The sequence below is a fragment of the Chaetura pelagica genome, unplaced genomic scaffold, assembly GCF_000747805.2.
Source record: "Chaetura pelagica isolate M959 unplaced genomic scaffold, ChaPel_1.0 scaffold275, whole genome shotgun sequence".
Taxonomy (NCBI): Eukaryota; Metazoa; Chordata; class Aves; order Apodiformes; family Apodidae; genus Chaetura; species Chaetura pelagica.
In genome coordinates this window covers 7,500,506-7,518,044 of record NW_009953486.1, presented here as the reverse complement: position 1 = coordinate 7,518,044, position 17,539 = coordinate 7,500,506, and the positions used below count along the sequence as shown (strand labels likewise).

At 43.2% G+C, this 17,539-nt stretch overlaps 1 protein-coding gene across 1 annotated transcript in view; it reads right to left on the bottom strand.

Moving 5' to 3' along the window:
* Nucleotides 1-6,680: 6,680 nt before the first annotated feature.
* KCNB1 (potassium voltage-gated channel, Shab-related subfamily, member 1) overlaps nt 6,681-17,539 on the bottom strand; it is a 113,896-nt gene continuing 103,037 nt past the window's right edge. Inside the window, exon 2 of the mRNA XM_009998667.1 lies at nt 6,681-8,702. Within this exon, the coding sequence (XP_009996969.1) occupies nt 6,681-8,702 (2,022 nt within the window). The remainder of the gene's footprint in view (nt 8,703-17,539) is intronic.

The following is a 17,539-nucleotide window of genomic DNA, read 5'->3' as shown; positions in this document are numbered from 1 at the left end:
ACAGCTCCATTGACATCAATGGGCTTTTACTTACAGCGGCAAAGAATTTGGCATTTAATGCAAATTTGGCTCCCTGGCTGCTACGAGGCTCTAGTTTGAGTGGGTCTTTGTGCTGAGCCCAGCCTAATTATTATTTTTTTAAGGTGGTGTTGTTACAGTCTTGAGAAGATCCCTTTAAAATGTCAAAGGTTAATCCTTGTTCAGGCCTACAGAATATCAGTATAAGTATTTCTAGTTAAAAAGAAAACTGAAGCTTTCTTTTCTAAGCCTCTAGACTGAAAACTTCTTGTGCGATGAGTCCAGAATCAAGCAAAGCAAAATTCTGACTAATATTTACAGATATGAACACTTGTGGCACCCTACCATTGGTGTCAAAGGACACTTATTTGTGGCTCAGGTAACACCAGCAATAAAGGGGAGAGACCCCCTGAATGCAGACTTTCAGTTTTCCTAAGGTTTGCCCTGTCTGGCCAAGACAAGGTTTCAGTGCAAGAGCCTGATTATGGTAGCTTGGGGTGGGAAACACGTGCTGGAAAATAAACATCTCTTCTTTGAAGAGCTGGTTGGTGTTTGAGTAGTTTCTATGGTGGGGTGGGAGGGCTGCCTGGGGGGCAGGGTTAAGACTGGTCTGACTAGAAGCTTCCATTGACTGTGCTGCAACAAACTTGTTGATATGGAAGGTGTCTTTTGAAGGGATTGGTGTGGTCATTGATGATAGCTGTGGCAGGCTCTTGCATCAGTTGCTTTCAAAAAAGGGAAAATCTCATCCAGCTTTGATACCTGTGTGTGTAAATGGGTCTTGCTGATACCTAATCACCTTGAAACTGTGTCTGCTGGTTATTCTGTTCATTCAGGTGGTATCTGGACTTTCTGAGACACTTTTCCCAAATTAATTCTCTTTCAGGTTTATTGGCTAGTGTGGTGGGCATGTAAGAAGGTCACACAAGCAAAGAAAAGGAAATAGGACCAAAACTCCATATTTGGAAGAAACACGGTCAGTGACCAGGCTGCTGGGCAGATTAGAAAGTAAATGTTTGTACAGAGCTGGTCCAAAGCACTTTCTTGTGCTAAACTTCAACAGGCCATGAGATAGCTTCAGGATGTACATCTATCTCATGGACTCTTTATTCAATTTATCTGACAGTACAGATAAAAAGGAGCAAGGAAGATCATTAAATAAGCAGGTACATGGACTTTATCATAACCATCTCAAAATCCCTTCCCTTTCTGGCCATGTACATTCAGGTTTTCATTCCCCCATAATTTTTTCTCATGTCTTGATTTTGTCTGGGACTTAAAAGAGAAACTACAAATTTCAGTGGAAAATTAAAGTCCTGACCTTTCTGCTTTAACCCTGAAAAAACTTCCTTGAAGGTGGGAGCTTTGCCTGAGCATTGTCAGGTCACAGCCTTAAAATAAAAGCCTGAGTTTTTATGCTTATCCCAACTCCATCATAAATTAAAATCAGATTAAAATCTTCTTTTTGCTCTCTTAATTGATGTGAATCTGGAAGAACATTGAAGTCCAGGCGGTGGCTAACACTGGAGCCAGTGGCATTCGCTGACACTTCCATTGCCACATCTGAGGGCAGGGTCTGGCCCACTCTTTGTGTCTCAGAAGGAACATCTCAGTTTCCACAGCCAGTCCCTGGTTGTTTTTAAGTACCACAAACAAGAAGATACAAAAACATGACAACATCAGACAAATTCAGTGACCCTTCATAGACACACTTCCAGGAGGGATGTTGCAGGTATTTTTTAGAACAAAAGAAATTAATGATAACAAAAAGGTTTGGGGATCAGCTATGGAAATGAACACCAAAAAAGCATCTAATATATTATTCTGTAATACAAAAAGAAGAAATCTGACTTGATTGCCCTATTATAAATTTGCTAAAAATACAGATATATATTTATATTTTTATATATATATATAGTTTTTTTAAATCTGAACAGAAAAATAGACTACTCTGGAATGCATGAAAGTCACATGACTTTTCCATACATCAGATACTTATAAAGCCAACACAATGGCAAACAGGAGGTACAGAGGTAACTAGAACATCTGTACTTTATTCAAGAACTATTTAAAGCCATATTCTCCCTGATTGGGTGATCCTAAAACAACCTAAAGTAACACTTGTTCAGTCTGATTACTATAAGCAGAAGTGACTGACCAAACATGAAGAAGTTTGAGCTAATTTGGAGTGGCCAGAGAAGCCCCATCCCCATCTCACTCCTGGGGCTGCACAGGAGGGCATCAGTGCCACTCAGTCTCTTGGCTACTTTATTCAGTAATTCCACTATTTGCTTTGAAATGAGGTGTTAAAACTGTTGGAGATGATGTTGAGTGGAACTGACCAACAGAGAGAGAACTTGGCTTTAGAAACCTGTCTTTGCAATGAGCTTTCAATACCCTCATTTACTATAAACTCTACCAGCCATAATTCTGCCAAGACATAAATATACAATAGGTACAAATATTAACAATACATTACAGTTTTACAGAAGAGAATACTGTTTTCCTTAGAAATGTGTCTCTTATTAGCTGCAAGGGAAGAAAAGGCTACAGTTTATCACAGCCATAGTTGCCAGAGAAACCGACCGCCTCGGATGTGTTTCTGCGTGACGTGCACAGATATTCCCCAGCATTAGACACACTCATGTTTGGGAAGGGAATGTGCGTTCTGTGGGTTTTCTTTTCATCTTTTTAGTTATTTTTTCCCCCTCTTCTACCTTTATTGACTTTTGAACCTCTCGGGAAAAGGTGGATTTCACAGGAGACTGTTTTGTTTCAGTTTTTGTTGTTTGTTGTTTTTTTTTCCTTAAGTGTGCTTAGGTGAAGTTTCTAAGAAAAGGCACTGAGAAATCTACTGCAATGTGACTGCTGTTTTCCTCTGGTCAAGGCTAAACCTTACAGGATCTTTGCCTCCTGGTTAAGAAAACTGCACCCATTCCTTCCGCATATATATATTTTATATATATATATATATATATTTATATATATGTATTAAAAACAATGTTGATGGCGTAAGATACAAGCAAGCACAGACATCACACATCCATAGTCCTTTCAGCTCTGATGTCTTCTGCAGCAGCAGGTGAGTCGCTCTCAGCTTGCCTGGTACCTGATGCACAGTCAGTTTGCAGCCCTGAATACCAAATGCCAGTGATTGAGCTGCACACTTGAGCTTGATGCAGGAGATATTGCATATTTATTCCCTTTCCCCCCCCCTCCCCGACTGTTATGAGCTTTGGGAAACATGGAGCAAACTATAAAATGAAATTGTCTTTCTAGTGTCTACAGGATATGGTGAGCATTGTGTTTTCAAAGCACTGCCTTTCCTTATGTAATGAGTACAGATTTAGTCTACCATAGCTTTACGTTAGAGTAGATTTCCCAGTGCTTACATTATATATATGTGTATTATGCACACACACACATATATAGATACGTAGTTCATATTCAGCCTTTATTTCATTAAAATAAATTAAACATACTTCCTTTTTAACTGGGCACAAAATGAGAGCTACATCTTCATACACAAATAAGAAAGAAATGCTCCTCAAGCATATTATATGCTTAATTTTAAATTATTTGCTTTCTATAAGAAATCTATAGGACTTTGGCTATTCAGACTTAAAAGGTAGATTTTTAATTTTTTTTAAAATGATAACTTTTGAATCTGGCTTTCAAAAGTGACTCAGTAAAATGCTACTTTAAAGGTAGGACTAAACAGATGATATAAGGTGTGTGTCATGAGTGATCACACAAGGCAGACAGAGGGCCTTTGGTTACAAGGAGAGTTGCACCAGTTGATTACCAGTTAAAAAAATGATAGAATTGTTGATCTATACATTTTTGTCAGTGCCATCTATAAACCAAATAAATCAGTTTGGATGAGAGTGTGGTAAACTATGCTGTATGGCTATATTTAAATATGTTCACCATTGTGATATGTAAAATATGACTTTTTTTCCCACGTGAAAGCATCAGCTCTAAAAATATTCAACTTGGAAATCACTATTACTTACTTTATCAAAAAATTTTTCCCTGATTTTTCTTCTTTTTTACATTTGTGCTGATGGCAGGCATGAATGATCACTGAAACATAGAGATTATGTTAAGACTGTTCTCTATAAGATTTCTCTTGCCACTTTATGGGCTCAGGAAGCCACAGAATAAATCAGTATTTAAAGCTTATCTGCTGGAAAGTCACTGTACTTCTTCATGACGACTCAATCTTAACTAGTATCTCAGCAATATGTCAGTTCCTCTAAGTACACTTGTATTTACTATGGCCAAATCCTAAAGTCCTTCACCAGGCAAAGCACCCGCTCAGAGGAAGGGTGGTTTTGGCTGAGTGAAGGCAGAGTAGAAGCTCACAGACCTCAGGAACTGGCCCTGCCTAGAGCTCTGGAGAGCAACGTTTGCACATGTAGGTACCTTCAGCCTCTCAAGTACCTCCGTGTCACTGCACAGCACGAGGACTTGTTCTCTGCTGGAGGGCTAATTCTGGAGGTGGTGGCTCAGGTCTAACTGGTGCCTTCCCCAGGGTCTCACCTTGCTGGGACAGAAGGGTGACTTCTGAGCGGGGCCTGGGGCTGCATCTCACCACCAGGGGATGGGTGGGCTGAGCACAGCAGCCTTATCTCCAACACATGTACAGTTCTGTGCCAAGGAGAGACCTTAGAAAGCTATCATTGTAACTCATAATAGTTCCTAAAACAGGTATGTGCTTATTGCTTTTGTCCGTACATGCTGCATTCACTGTTACGGATTACGGACAGAAGTGCTGTACAGCTTGGACGGACAGACATTTACATTCAGGACTAACCAACAGCTTATTGTTTGGTTTTTTTTAACACTAGGAAGGAACAAAATGCAGTGGCTCGAGCGGCTGGGGGATTCACTCCCGCCCGGCGCCTCTGCTCCCGCGGCCCAGCCCGGCCCGGCCCTGCTGCACGGGATGGTGACATGACCCAGCAGGTACCCAGGTCAGGAAACACTCATTGACAGAGTTATTTACAACTGAGTTTTACAATAGAAACAGAGAACAACAGAAGAGATTACCATCACAGTCATCACAGGACAGGTTGTGACTTGCTACAGGCGTGTAACAAATCATGGTCACGACAGGAGGCACAAATTAAAACAGTGCTTGGTTAAAGTGCTTGATTGTTACACTCTGACACTATCCTACTCCAGCATCGCAATAACAACAACAAAAAGTCAACGTAAAGTGCTTTTCCCCCCGCGAGATTAAAAACCAAAGACAAATTATTTCCTACATGATTTACATAACTTTATTGAAACAATAATATTTTAAAAACCTAGGCTGGTGGCTGCTAGTTCTGTTCACTTAAAATGGTCAGATCTTTTTTTTCTTTTTCTTTTTTTCTTCTTTTTTCCTTTTTTTTTTTTTTTTTTTTAGTTTCATTTAAAAATGACTGGATGTTATTAAAACATCAGGCCTGATTCTCCTGTCTCTCGCAGCTGCTCTGCTCCGCAGGAGCATCTCCTGCCCCACCTGGCGAGAGAGAGCAGAGCCAGGCCTGGGGCGGGTCGCTAACGAGTCCCTCTTGTTGCATATTTATGTAACTCTTGCATATCTTTCACTGCGCCGCTGGGGCACAAAAAGCTTCAGACCGACCGGTTCCTCTCCTGCGCCAAGGGCGAGACTTTGGCCGACACCTGGAGCGGTGGGAAGGGGAAGCCCGGGAGCCATCCCGGTGCCCCCGGCATGTGCCGCGGGGGCAGCCCAGCCACCATCCCCGCGGGCAGGGCAGCCAGCACCTCCCTGCCATGCAAGGGTAGGGCAAGAGCTGAGCTCTCTTTCCAGCCCCGTGCTCCCCGGCAGCAGGGAGGGGTCTGGCTGCGATGCCTCCGGAGAGCCCTGCTTCTGCACGGCTTCTCCACACCTTCCCAGCGTGGGCTGTGGGTCCCCTGAGGGCCACGTGCTGGCCCTGGGGCAGGTATCGGTTGTTGGCAGAGGGTAAGTGCAAGTTTCACTATGTCCTAGGGGATGTTTGGAATTAGATACAAGTGGTGCAACTCACCCTGCTGAGAGTTCAAAAGAAAACGTCAGGTCCTACAGGAGATTGTACTGTTAAACACACAAAGAGCATTTTAATAATTGGGTTTTCTAGAGCGTTATTTGTTTTAAATAGTTTTCACTTGGATTTTCCAATAATGCAAGTGTTCCCTGTTACCTTTAGACATAATATCCATCAGCTGTAGATGGGGAACAGCTGCCCTGAAGCAGTGAGCATTGTGTTTTTGATAGCTTTATATCAACCCCAGAAATTTAATCCAGAGTTCAAATCTGGCTGCCTTGGCATCCTTTATGGAACTAATGCAAATCAGATGTTAATATTTCCAAAAGGAGCTCTAGCGTTCAAGGGGAATGGATGGATATTTGGTCACATTGGCTTCACTGGACAACATGAAAGGAGATCAATGTGTGATCATGATTTGCAATCCTTATTTTTTACTGATGTGGGCAACGTCTTTAGAGTTGTTTCAGAGAAGGACATTTTCACAAACCCACACTGGACCTCCCCCAAACTCTTAGAAGGTGGCTTGTTTCAGCCGAGTTCATGCCATGCAGAAGCTCTTGTTTTTGTGTTGACTGTAAAGACATTCCTTTAAACTTTCAGTAAGTTCTTTCGGAGCTCATCTCAGATGCTTTGATCATGTGTGTTAGCATGTCCTCCACTGCCTGGTAATACATGGACTTCTGGTGAAATGTGATTTTCTAGTCTGACAGTCTCCTGATTGCCCTGGGTTCTTCCAGTGATACCTTCCATAGAATAAATGCAGTTTTGTCCTAACAGCTTTGGGGAGGTGGGTAAAGCAGCAGCTTCTAGATGGTTCTTCTCTGTTCTATAAACATGGTCCTTTTGCTTTAGATAACCACTGTTTGTAACATGGTACTTGGGACTCACATTTCCGGGCGGGCTTGAATCATAAAGCAGCTGACCTTCATCATCAGTGTCAGCATCTATATATTTGTGTATACCAGCATCATGGAAGTTGAAAGCTATGCCTGTCTGAGTCTCTGGTGACTTTGGCGGGGTTCTCGCACTCGCGGTTGTGTAGATTGAAGTTTCTGGACTCATGAGAGATCTGTCAGAGAGTAAGGAAGTATCTGTGGCAGCAGCAGCAGCTCCCCGGCTCTTGAGAGGGTCTGGGTATATTCTCAGTACGTTTGATGCTGGTACTAATGTGCTGGTGTCCTCTTCCATGAAGTTGACTTTCAGGGACCTTAGTTTTAAAGGGTTACTGGCCTTTATGGAGCTTTTGGGACTTTCTATGAAAAAAGCAGAATGGTGGCTGCCTTCGGAGCTTGGGTTAATTTCCCCAAACCTGGCGCTGCTCCCCTCTGGCCTGCCCTGCTCCTGGATCGTGTTAATGCCCCCTTTGCAGGGAAGGGTAGCCAGCGGGCTGTGGGAAAACCTCCCGGAGTCAGGGAACTCCGCTGCGCAGCTTATGAAGCTGTCGATGCTGGACATGCTCCTCATGTCAATGATCCCATCAGTGCGAGTCGTCAGCAAGGGCACCATAGGGCCGGGAAGGGTTTCCATTTCTAGCTCTTCCTTTTGCTTTCCAGGTTGACTTGACTCCTTAGTATTAAGGTTTGGCTGGGACTGAGTCTTTGCCATTTTATTGTACATGTCCTCCAGCTGTTGGACATTCAGGTGCTGGGGACTTGAGGATGACCTGGCTTTTTCTGGAGATTCTTGTTCCTTAGTTTCAAAAGATTTACTAGAGCTAGTTTCAGAGAGTGTCCTCTTGGTCCATTTCCATTTGCTGGGAGATAAATGATTGTCCTGAACTTTATCCTTTTTGGCTATGCTTTCTCCATTCTTTTCAACCACAATGTCCATAAGTTCTATACTGCGAGCAAAGGCATCCTTCATGTTCATGGAAACAATACTGCCATTCCTTTTTGCTCTTTCAAGAGCTTCCCTGCGCTTAATGGCTTTCTCCTGCCTCTTCTGCTCCTTGTAGAACTCAGAGAAGTTATTGACAATAATTGGGATGGGAAGAGCAATCACCAGCACTCCAGCAATGCAGCACAGTCCTCCTACTATTTTACCTAAAAGTGTTTTGGGGTATATATCTCCATAGCCTACTGTTGTCATGGTGATTGTTGCCCACCAGAAGGAAGCTGGGATGCTCTTGAATTTTGTATCATCCTCATCTTTTTCTGCAAAAAATACCAAACTGGAAAAGATCATAATGCCCATGGCCAAAAACAAGATGAGTAATCCAAGCTCATTGTAACTCCTCCTCAGTGTAAACCCCAAGGACTGTAAACCCGTTGAGTGCCGGGCAAGCTTTAGAATCCGGAGTATCCTCATAATCCGAAATATTTGGACCACTCGTCGTACGTTTTGGAACTGAAGTACACTTTTATTGGATTCTGTGAGGAAGATAGTGACATAGTAGGGTAGGATAGCTAGCAAATCGATAGCATTCAGTGGGCCTTTGAAGAACTTCCATTTCTTAGGCGAGGAGAGGAACCGCAAGAGGTATTCCATTGTAAACCATGCGATGCACACTGCTTCCACGTGGGCAAGCTGGGGGTTATCTGTGGTCTGCCCAAATTCATCCACGCCTTGTAGTTCAGGAAGTGTGTTAAGAGACAAGGCAATTGTAGATAGTACAATAAACATGATGGAAATGATTGCCAAAATCTGGAAAGGAAAGAGAAGACAGTGAGTTCATCTCAGAGGCTGTTATGGGATCATTGCCATTAGCGCGGGGCTGGGTTGTCACTTACACATTTCAAGCCTAATTTTCAAGGCTTTTAGTACTCCAAAGTCAGATAACCAATGCATCCTGAGGTGATTTAATTTTGGAAGCTGCTTCAGTTATGTCAGATACGTAGAGGAGATAAAGCATCTACTTCAGCTTCTCTGTGCAGTCAAATAATGTGTACCAAGCAACTAGGATGCCAGGAGGGCTGTGAAGCAGTTCACAGCAGGAGCTTTTGATTAACTACTAATTAGGTGCTCAACAAAGTCCATCTGGACAACCAGCTCTGAAATCTAAACAAGGAATGCAATTGTGAATGCAAGGTTCCATCAGACCGATGTCCTCCATTTAATGCATGGTCACATCTGTAACTTTGGGTGCCTCTGCCTAATTACAGAGATGTGTGTACAATTCTACTACATCTAAGCATACAAGTAATACACTCTTATTTAATGACTCAACCCTAATTTGAAACTTGATGGTTGTGAAATACATGAAAACTTTACCAAGCTTTCCTAAACCTGCTGAGCTCTGACCAAGTGGCCATCCTTGCTCTCCATGGCAGGGGAAAGAGCAAACTCATCCAGGCAAATCAAACTGCAGCACACTGAGACAGCCAGATCAGTGCAACAGGAGGAGCAGGGTCTGCACTGAGCAGCCTCTCCAAAAACCCATCTAAATCTGGTGAGGTCCTGGGCCACCGATTCTCTGCAGAGCTAGAAAGCTTGAAGTGCTGGATTAATGTATTTGCAGCTTTCAGGTGGTGTAGGGAGGTTGTCCTTCCATACCTTTCCAGTTTTCCCTAATTACATCATCTTTTTAAGTAATTTTAGGGAGGTTTCAGAGCTGAGAGACAATTTGAGGAGGGTGTTTTTCTACTAGTGAACTCTCCCTCTCATTTGTTAATTGGGTGGGATTATATCTAGTTTCTTAGGTTACTGACCAAATACAGCAGTTATTTCAAAACACACGTCTACGTGACTCATGTTCTGTGTATTCATTTCAGTGTAAGCTGGTCCCTGTAAGCTGGTTCCTTCTTGATAGAAAAGCAGCATGAAATCAATTGCAATGTATGTTCAGGATGACTGGATACACAGTATTAAGCAATGAATTATAAAACATACGACAGGAGATCTGTGTCATGAATTGGAAATCTGACAAATTCTTGCTAATATAACAAGATTTTAGCTTTCCTCAGGGTGACCTTTCTCCATCAGTCTCACAATTCCCAAATATCCACAGTTGCTGCCTGGGGCACTGGAGAAAGAAATTCTTGTAGGATTTCTCTTCAGCCAAGGCCAGCACAGACATTCTGACAGTCAAAAAATGCGACATGTGAACATTTATCCCTGAACAGACAGTCACTACAGTGGAACAAGCCTTGTTGCTGTGGGAGAAACATGTAGATCCAAAATTGTTCAGAAACACTGTGGTCTTCTCAAGAAAAGCCTCACCTCTTCTCCAAAACTGAAAGCCAGAAATAGTCTATAAAGGCTGAAAGCTTCACTTGAATTAAATTAGTATAGCAAGCTTAAGCTATGGCTTTAGGAGAGAAGCACATATACCTAAAAAAAAATATCCAAATTTAAGGCAGGAGTTTAAATTCTGAAATTTTTATTTCAACAAGTGTTTTTAAATCCACTTGCTGTTAAGAAAATCCCTTCCAAATCAATGTAATAAAATAATTTACCTTAACTCACTAAAATGTACTATATAACTTTGATTTATTCCTGACACTGCAGACCTAGTAATTTAATCTGAAGAATGAGATTTGACTAGAAACAAAAATTAGTTCCATTAAACACTCTGGCTTCATTGTCTAAACTGGATTAAATGGAAGAAGTGAGTGGTGTAAATGGCCTCCTGTGCACTGCTCTAGTACCAGAACAGTCCCACTTTCAGTTCCTAAATAGTTGCCAGAACAATGCTGGTAATATTCCTTTTTCAACAGGTTGCCTAAAAGAATGTTTGTTGTTAGCTGTGCTGTGCACCCCCATGGCACTAGCAAACCTTTTGCCTCCTCGTCACCTTCCTCTTCCAGAAAGTTGCTGCTGAACTACAAACAACCCCACAACAGCTTCTGCGATGGGGGAGCCTCTTCTGAAGGAAGCATAGAAAAGCACTTGAACTGATGGCTTCAGTCTCAAGAGAATAAAATGTAAGTAAGTCAAGAGTTCTGTGATGAAGTGAGGAGAAATTTAATGCTGACTACTTCTGTTTGTTTCAAAAGACCATGTCCTGCAGATCAGGTAATACCCCCAAGAAGGGAGCCTGATTTACTTTCCTAGAAGGCTCTTTTTGTCGTTTTGATGTAATTTTTGTTTACCAACCCAACTTTTCTGAAGGTGCTTGGGACGTTTTCAACGGTAATTTCATTTTTTTTTTTTTTTTGGTTGGCTTGATAAGCACATGCACAGCATTACACATGTGATGTTATGAAGTGAATATGATGCTAGGAGTATTCAGAGAGGCCCTGTAAACATCCTGAAAGGAAACTGGCAGTGGCTGGGGAACATCGAGCTGTTTAATTTCCTTCTCAATTTTTTCTCACTCATTTTCTTTCTGGATTTATGGGCAAATTTAATTTTTGTTTTCCAACCCAACTTTTCTGAAGGGGCTTGGGGCGTTTTTAACGGTTATTTCATTTTTTTTTTTTTTTTTTTGGTTGGCTTTATCTCTGCCCACTATACACAGAAGGGCTTATTTGTGGACTTAGGTGTACCCAGGGTGTTTTATCTCCTTCACTTCCACTGTAAATATTAACACTCCATCTTTATTCAGTAGATAGCATCCAGCAGCAGTAATTGCTGTCATACTTTCTGTTTTCTTTGATATACCTTCCTGCTTTGAAGATCAAGGCGATGCCAGATGAACATCAATTTAAAAACTAGGAGATCTGAGGGTAAAATTTGGTTTTGGTTTAGTAGATTTAGCCACGGAGCTAAGCAATAAACAGAGAGAGACATTTATCATTTCTCCTGCAAGTTGCAGCAAGACGTCACCTGTGCTCTTAAGATGCAGATTATTCCCCTTATTGATCTACTGCAATCATACATCTTGTCAGGCTGAGAAAAACTCCCAAATGTGAGTTGACTGTCCTCAGATATTCAAAGTACTTTTCAGGTGGAAAGTACAAAAAACTGGGAGATGAAATATCTCCAGCAAGGTTTAGAGGATCCTTCTGTTCTAAAGACTACCTTGTCCTGGTAGCATCTACCATCCAACCAAACCCACCCTAGGAGCAGTTGTCCACAGAAAACTGGGTCCAGCTGCTGTAGTCAGGCTGCATGCAGTGGCACAGGGCTCTATCCCAGTGAATTTACAGATTTCAGAATTCCAGAAAAAAAATTCCTCCACTAAACAAACAGTTTCCCAAAGACTTTTATTAAGTGAATCTTTGGATTGCTGCTGTGGTTCCTTTGTGAAACCCAAGGACAGGCAGGGCAAAGTTTTCATTGAATTTTTAGCAGTTGCCTCAAAATGATTTGCATGATTGTATATACATGCTGGTTATTACACATGCAAATGAGACAAGCGAGATTATTACGTGAGTAAGTATAGCCACTTTGTGTGCAACTGCTGCTTGCTGAGGCAGGATGGATGTGCCATGCTTGCAAGCTCTTAATCCCCACTTCCTCCAACATCTCCCCCAAAACTAGGCAGCCACCACACACCTTTCAATAGATCTCCACCTGCACGGGGCTTCATTCTGCTCGCTAGGAGAAAGTGGCCCCAGGGACTCATCCTTTGTGTTGGCAGGGTCTGTGCTCATCCTGGGGGGACGAGGGCTCCCAGAAAGGACCCAGTCTGTTCAGAAATGTCCCATCTCCCTTCTGAGCCTCTGGCAGCAGCAGTTTCTGGGCAGAAAAGCTGTGCATGTCTCCCCCCAGGCCACACAGAGGCAGGGACATTTTAGGCAGGTGGGACTAACCCAGCATTTAGGCTTGGTGATATTTATTGCTTGAGTATCTGTTCTTTGCACTGCTAAATACCTTAAGGTCAAAGCATAAGACCAGAGACTTGCAAGGCCATTAAAACGAATGAGACTTGGCTGTCCAGATCCCAGGGATGGCTCTGAAATCTGTGTGAGCATCCGAGATCTCCCTGCTCATGGCAACATGCCCTACACTTTTTCTGTCTTCATACTCAGTAATGAAGCTGATATAGCAAGGAGAAGGGGTGGTGTGTGGGAGAGTGTAGGAGGATGTTTGAATATGTATTCAATATTCTTGGAAATACGACGAGGAGATTGTTATGTAATCAAGAAGTTCAATAATGGTTTTGTCTAATGTGCTTTTTTAGCTCCATCAGGGCCTGCAGAATGAACTTGGCATCAGGACCAGCTTTCATTCACCTGCTCCATTTACTAAGGGATTTTTCCTGCAGCCTCCCCTGCTACCTACTTCCCCAAGCAAACAATATACTTTGAGTCAGACCGTCCAGCTCCATCCTGCCATGCCTGTGCCAGCCTCTGTCTCCCCAGACTCTGGGAAGCAGAGAGCACAGTATATTTTGAGGGAGAGCCCACATGTTGCACTGTGCAGAAACAGATGGAGAGTTCCTTAATCTCCCTGCTTCATTCTGCACAGGAGTAACGTCTCCTGCTCGTGGCAGCTATACATGTCTATTGTATTTATTGACAGGGACTTGGTTTAGGAAACATTTCTTCACTAGAAAATGCCCATTGACTGAAAGGCCGTGGTTACTTCTGATGTCATGGTTCAGACCAGTGGGCTTGCAGGATGTTTTTTTTCTAGAAAACGCTGAGGTTATAATGGAAGGTAACACTTGCTTCTTGAATCATGAAAAGAAGTTGAGGCCAAACTTGAGGATAGGATTGCAAGACAAATACAGAGAACTTTTAATCTGCTTTTTCATGTGGAAGGATGTTAAGATGCAATGTAAGACCTTGAATCTCCAAAACCCTTAAGTCCCACTGATTCCTTAACCCATGCTTAAGGGTTTTCCCTGGTCCGGCACTTCACGTGCCACTTTGTCCTGCCCCAAGGGGGTCCTTGAGACCCATCTGCACTAGGAGATCTGTGCTCTTGGTTGGGGGCAGGACCCTGCACACACCAGCTCACATCCCTGCAATGCCCCAGTGACTGTGTCCATAGTTCATAGCAAGAATGTAAACTCCTCTGCTCTCCATAAGCATTACTGTATAGTATAAGATCCATAAAAACAAAATCAAGATTAAAAAAAACCATTTCTATTTTGTTTTGGATATAGGTGAGATCTTAATTTTGACATTGCCTGGAAAAGCCCAGATTGAATAATGGTTAGTTACTGGATTTCAGTTATAGCTGAAATAATTTTATCTGTTGAAAGAGTAAGTCTATTTGGTTTTGAAAGGGATACAACACCTCTGCAGACTGTATGGCAGTGCTTCCTTCACCCACAGGCACCCAGAGAGCTGCAGCTACAACTGCTGCTGACTGAGCCACAGTGGGCAGACAAGTCACCTTCAGGCATGGCTGCCTGTAACTTCCTTAATGCTGTTAAGAACACATTTGGTTGGCAGAGAGCTATCAAGCCCCATTACATGATATATGGTGTCAGCCTTCCTTCTGAGCAAAGCCCAGCTGCAGATGGTGAGCTGGAGAAGAAAATGATCAATGAACAAAACTCCTGCAAAGTGCAGAGGCACATGTGGCTTTTGGACACGCTCAGGAGAGGCTGAGATGGGAGCACCTGACCTGTTCCTGCTGCTGCTGGCATAAGGAAAATCAAGCAGGAAACAAACACCTGCCACGTGGAAGGTCATTTCCCCTCTTTCTGTTGGCCTTGCCTTCTGCCCAGGACACCTACAACCCCAGCAAACAGCACTACAGCAAGATGTCCAGCCCCAACAGCACCAAACAGTTTGCACGGGCTCCCTGCAGGTCTGTGCAGGCAAACTTACTGCCACCCCCAGCTGTGGCAGCAGGGTCTGCTCCTGCCTCGTCAGAAGATGACACCTGCTCCCAGGGAGGGCCCCAGCCATGCCAGCTTTTGCTGTCCTTAACTCCTTGCAGCCTGATCCGGAGCTCTTCCTCCCTCCCTCCTGCACTTGCCATCATTCTCCCAGCTCTCTTGCCTGACCTGCTGTGTGTTCATCCCACATTCCCACCCTTTGTGCCCTGCAAATCGCTGCCCTTGGAGCCCAGAAGCTGGAATGGCAGCACGGTGTCATACAGCCTGGTCCTTCCCTGGAAGAGAATCAAAGACCCTAATGATGAGCAGCCCCCAAAGCACAGGACATCCCACCTGCTCTTCAGCCCTCCACACCACACTAAGCTGACATCCAGACCACCTGCCCAGACAAAACCTCCCTCCAGCTTAATGCTCCCCTTTCAGGTACATCACCAGTTCCTGCTGTCTATCTTGCATTCAAGTAGATAATGGTTTGGATTCAGAAAAATAATGAAAAAAATAAAACGAATGCCTTAAGCCTCAGCACTGGTGAACACCTGGGAACTGCTCTCCAAGATGCTTTTGTGATTTTTACCCAAGGAGAGAAAAGGCTTGTGATCAACTCCCACTGTCCCCAGCAATCTGCTCAGCCTCAGACATTATTTACAGGGAATGCTGAGCTTGAAGTGTTGGTGTTTGCTGGAGTAGTTGTGGGAGGGTTTTGGGTTTTTTTAAAATGGTTAAATTCAATCAGGAATGTGCCAAGATAGCATGAAATCAACTAAATGTAATTAAGCAAGAACTATTAGCTTGATTGCTAAACCAGTCTTCCTCTCATGAATATGCAGGAGAATAATTGCTATTAATTCTTTTAAAATCTGAGACACATTAGTCCTGCATATTATAGTGTGGAACTTTTTTTAAAACTAAACTAGTTCCACTGCCACTTACTCACCAAAAGGTATAATTAGTTTTGCTGCGGGGAGATTTACCTACTCATTGCTACCACACTGGGCTGCTACATGGCGAGGAAATTGGAGTAGAGCTCAAGTGATGTTTTGTCTGCAAAAACGGTGACCTGTTTATTTTTTTTTCCAGAAACGTGTTAGGAGAAGCAACAAATCCCGTTACCAACATCAGCCACACTAATGACGTTATGAAAGCCAGGGAAGCCTGCAGGAATAGTAAATCCCTATAGACAGAAATGTGGAGGCGAAGTCCTCTACCTGTGTAACGTTTGACGCCAGCACGACCCCAGTTATCCGAGCTCTGAGCAGTTCAGGACGCGTTTCCTTAACTTACTGGCAGCGCTGCACGTGGGCTCCTTCTGCAGGCGATGGGGGGGTTTCTCCAGCGGGTTTCAGAGGGTTTCGTGGTTTGTGTTTGTTGGGTTTTTTTTGTGTTGTTTTGTTTTTTCATTCATGCTTGGAACAAGGGCACAGAATTTATTCTGAGATACTTTTTTTGCCTTACAAGCTGGGGACTCTGTACTGCTTTAGGGAGACAAATCCTCCTGTGCAGTTGGTGCAGCCTCTGCCCCCACTGCACAGCCCCAAGGTTTTCCCCTACACTTACAGCCTGATGTAAGAGCTCACAGGAGGATTACAGCTGTTAATTGTTTATTCCTTGCAAGTACCCTGCAAAGAAAGTTAGTATTAGCACCCTTCTTTCTGCAAAACAGTTGTATGAAACCTGCAGGTGGTGGGAAGCATCTCTGCAGGATCCCTTCAAGCTCTCAGCACCTTCCTAGTTCTCAGTCCTTTATTCTGATAAAACCTCTTGTTTTCCTGATCAGCTTCTCTGCTCTCCATTGTGCCCACACGTATCTGTTTGGTAGCCCGTCCTCGTGTGCAGGTGTGTGTGCAGGTACAAGTCAACACAAGGGTCCACCCTTCCTCAGCCTGGGTGCCCCAGGCTTTTCTCTCACTACAGCAGAGCACGGAGCCCTCGGTGAGGGCTTTGGCACAAAGTGAATGAAATGTTTTAATCTCAAGCACAGATGGTTCTTCCTTTTGTAAGCACTAAACACTGGATTAGATATCACATATTTAATAAATAGCAACAACTGTATACAAACTGTGTACAAAAGCAGCTAAAAGCTAATGCCTGGCAATTAAACACTCGGATTAATATGAGGCCTTAGCAAGTGGCAAGTAGAGCCAGTAGACACAGAATCTGTGAGGACACAAAAGAAAAGGCAGCATAGGTCAGGATTTCAACAAGAGAGTGTGAGCACAGCTTAGTAAGATAATTTTTATGCATTTTAGCTATAAATGTGGAGGATGAAACTGAAAGGTGGCGATGTATACCTGGTTCTCTGTTGGATATTTTTTTTTTTTTTGCTTTGTGAGGTTTATTTATTTATTTATGTTTAATTTTTTTTTTTTTTTTCCAGGTCTCTGTTGAGCTCAGAAAAAGCTCAAACCCTTTGACGTGTTGGCTGGCAATCTGGGTACACTAATTCTTTGCTCAGTGACTTCTGGACATGGACACAACAGTAAGTCTTTCCAAACCACAAGAAAGAAACACCTCCTCTGGGTAGTCCTCAGCTTTCTGGTACCTTTCAATTCTCTTTTGCTAGCCTGTCCTCTGCTCCTGCAGCCCAGCATACTCCCAATGGACACGGCACAGGCAGGACAGCAATGAGAGATACACATCACAGGGTGCAGTCTCTTCCATCTCTCATCCCCTTCTCAGCACAGACCTCTGAGGTCACCCTGCTGATGTCACCCTCCCAGGTTGGTCACAAGCAGCAGAGACTCATTTTTGCTACTTTGATAGCAGAGAAGTACTTTTACAACACGAGCCACACCTTTTTGTGCTCAGAGGACTGCAGAAAACCAAAGCTGAGTAGAAAGAAAAAGAAGGAAAAAGAAAAAAT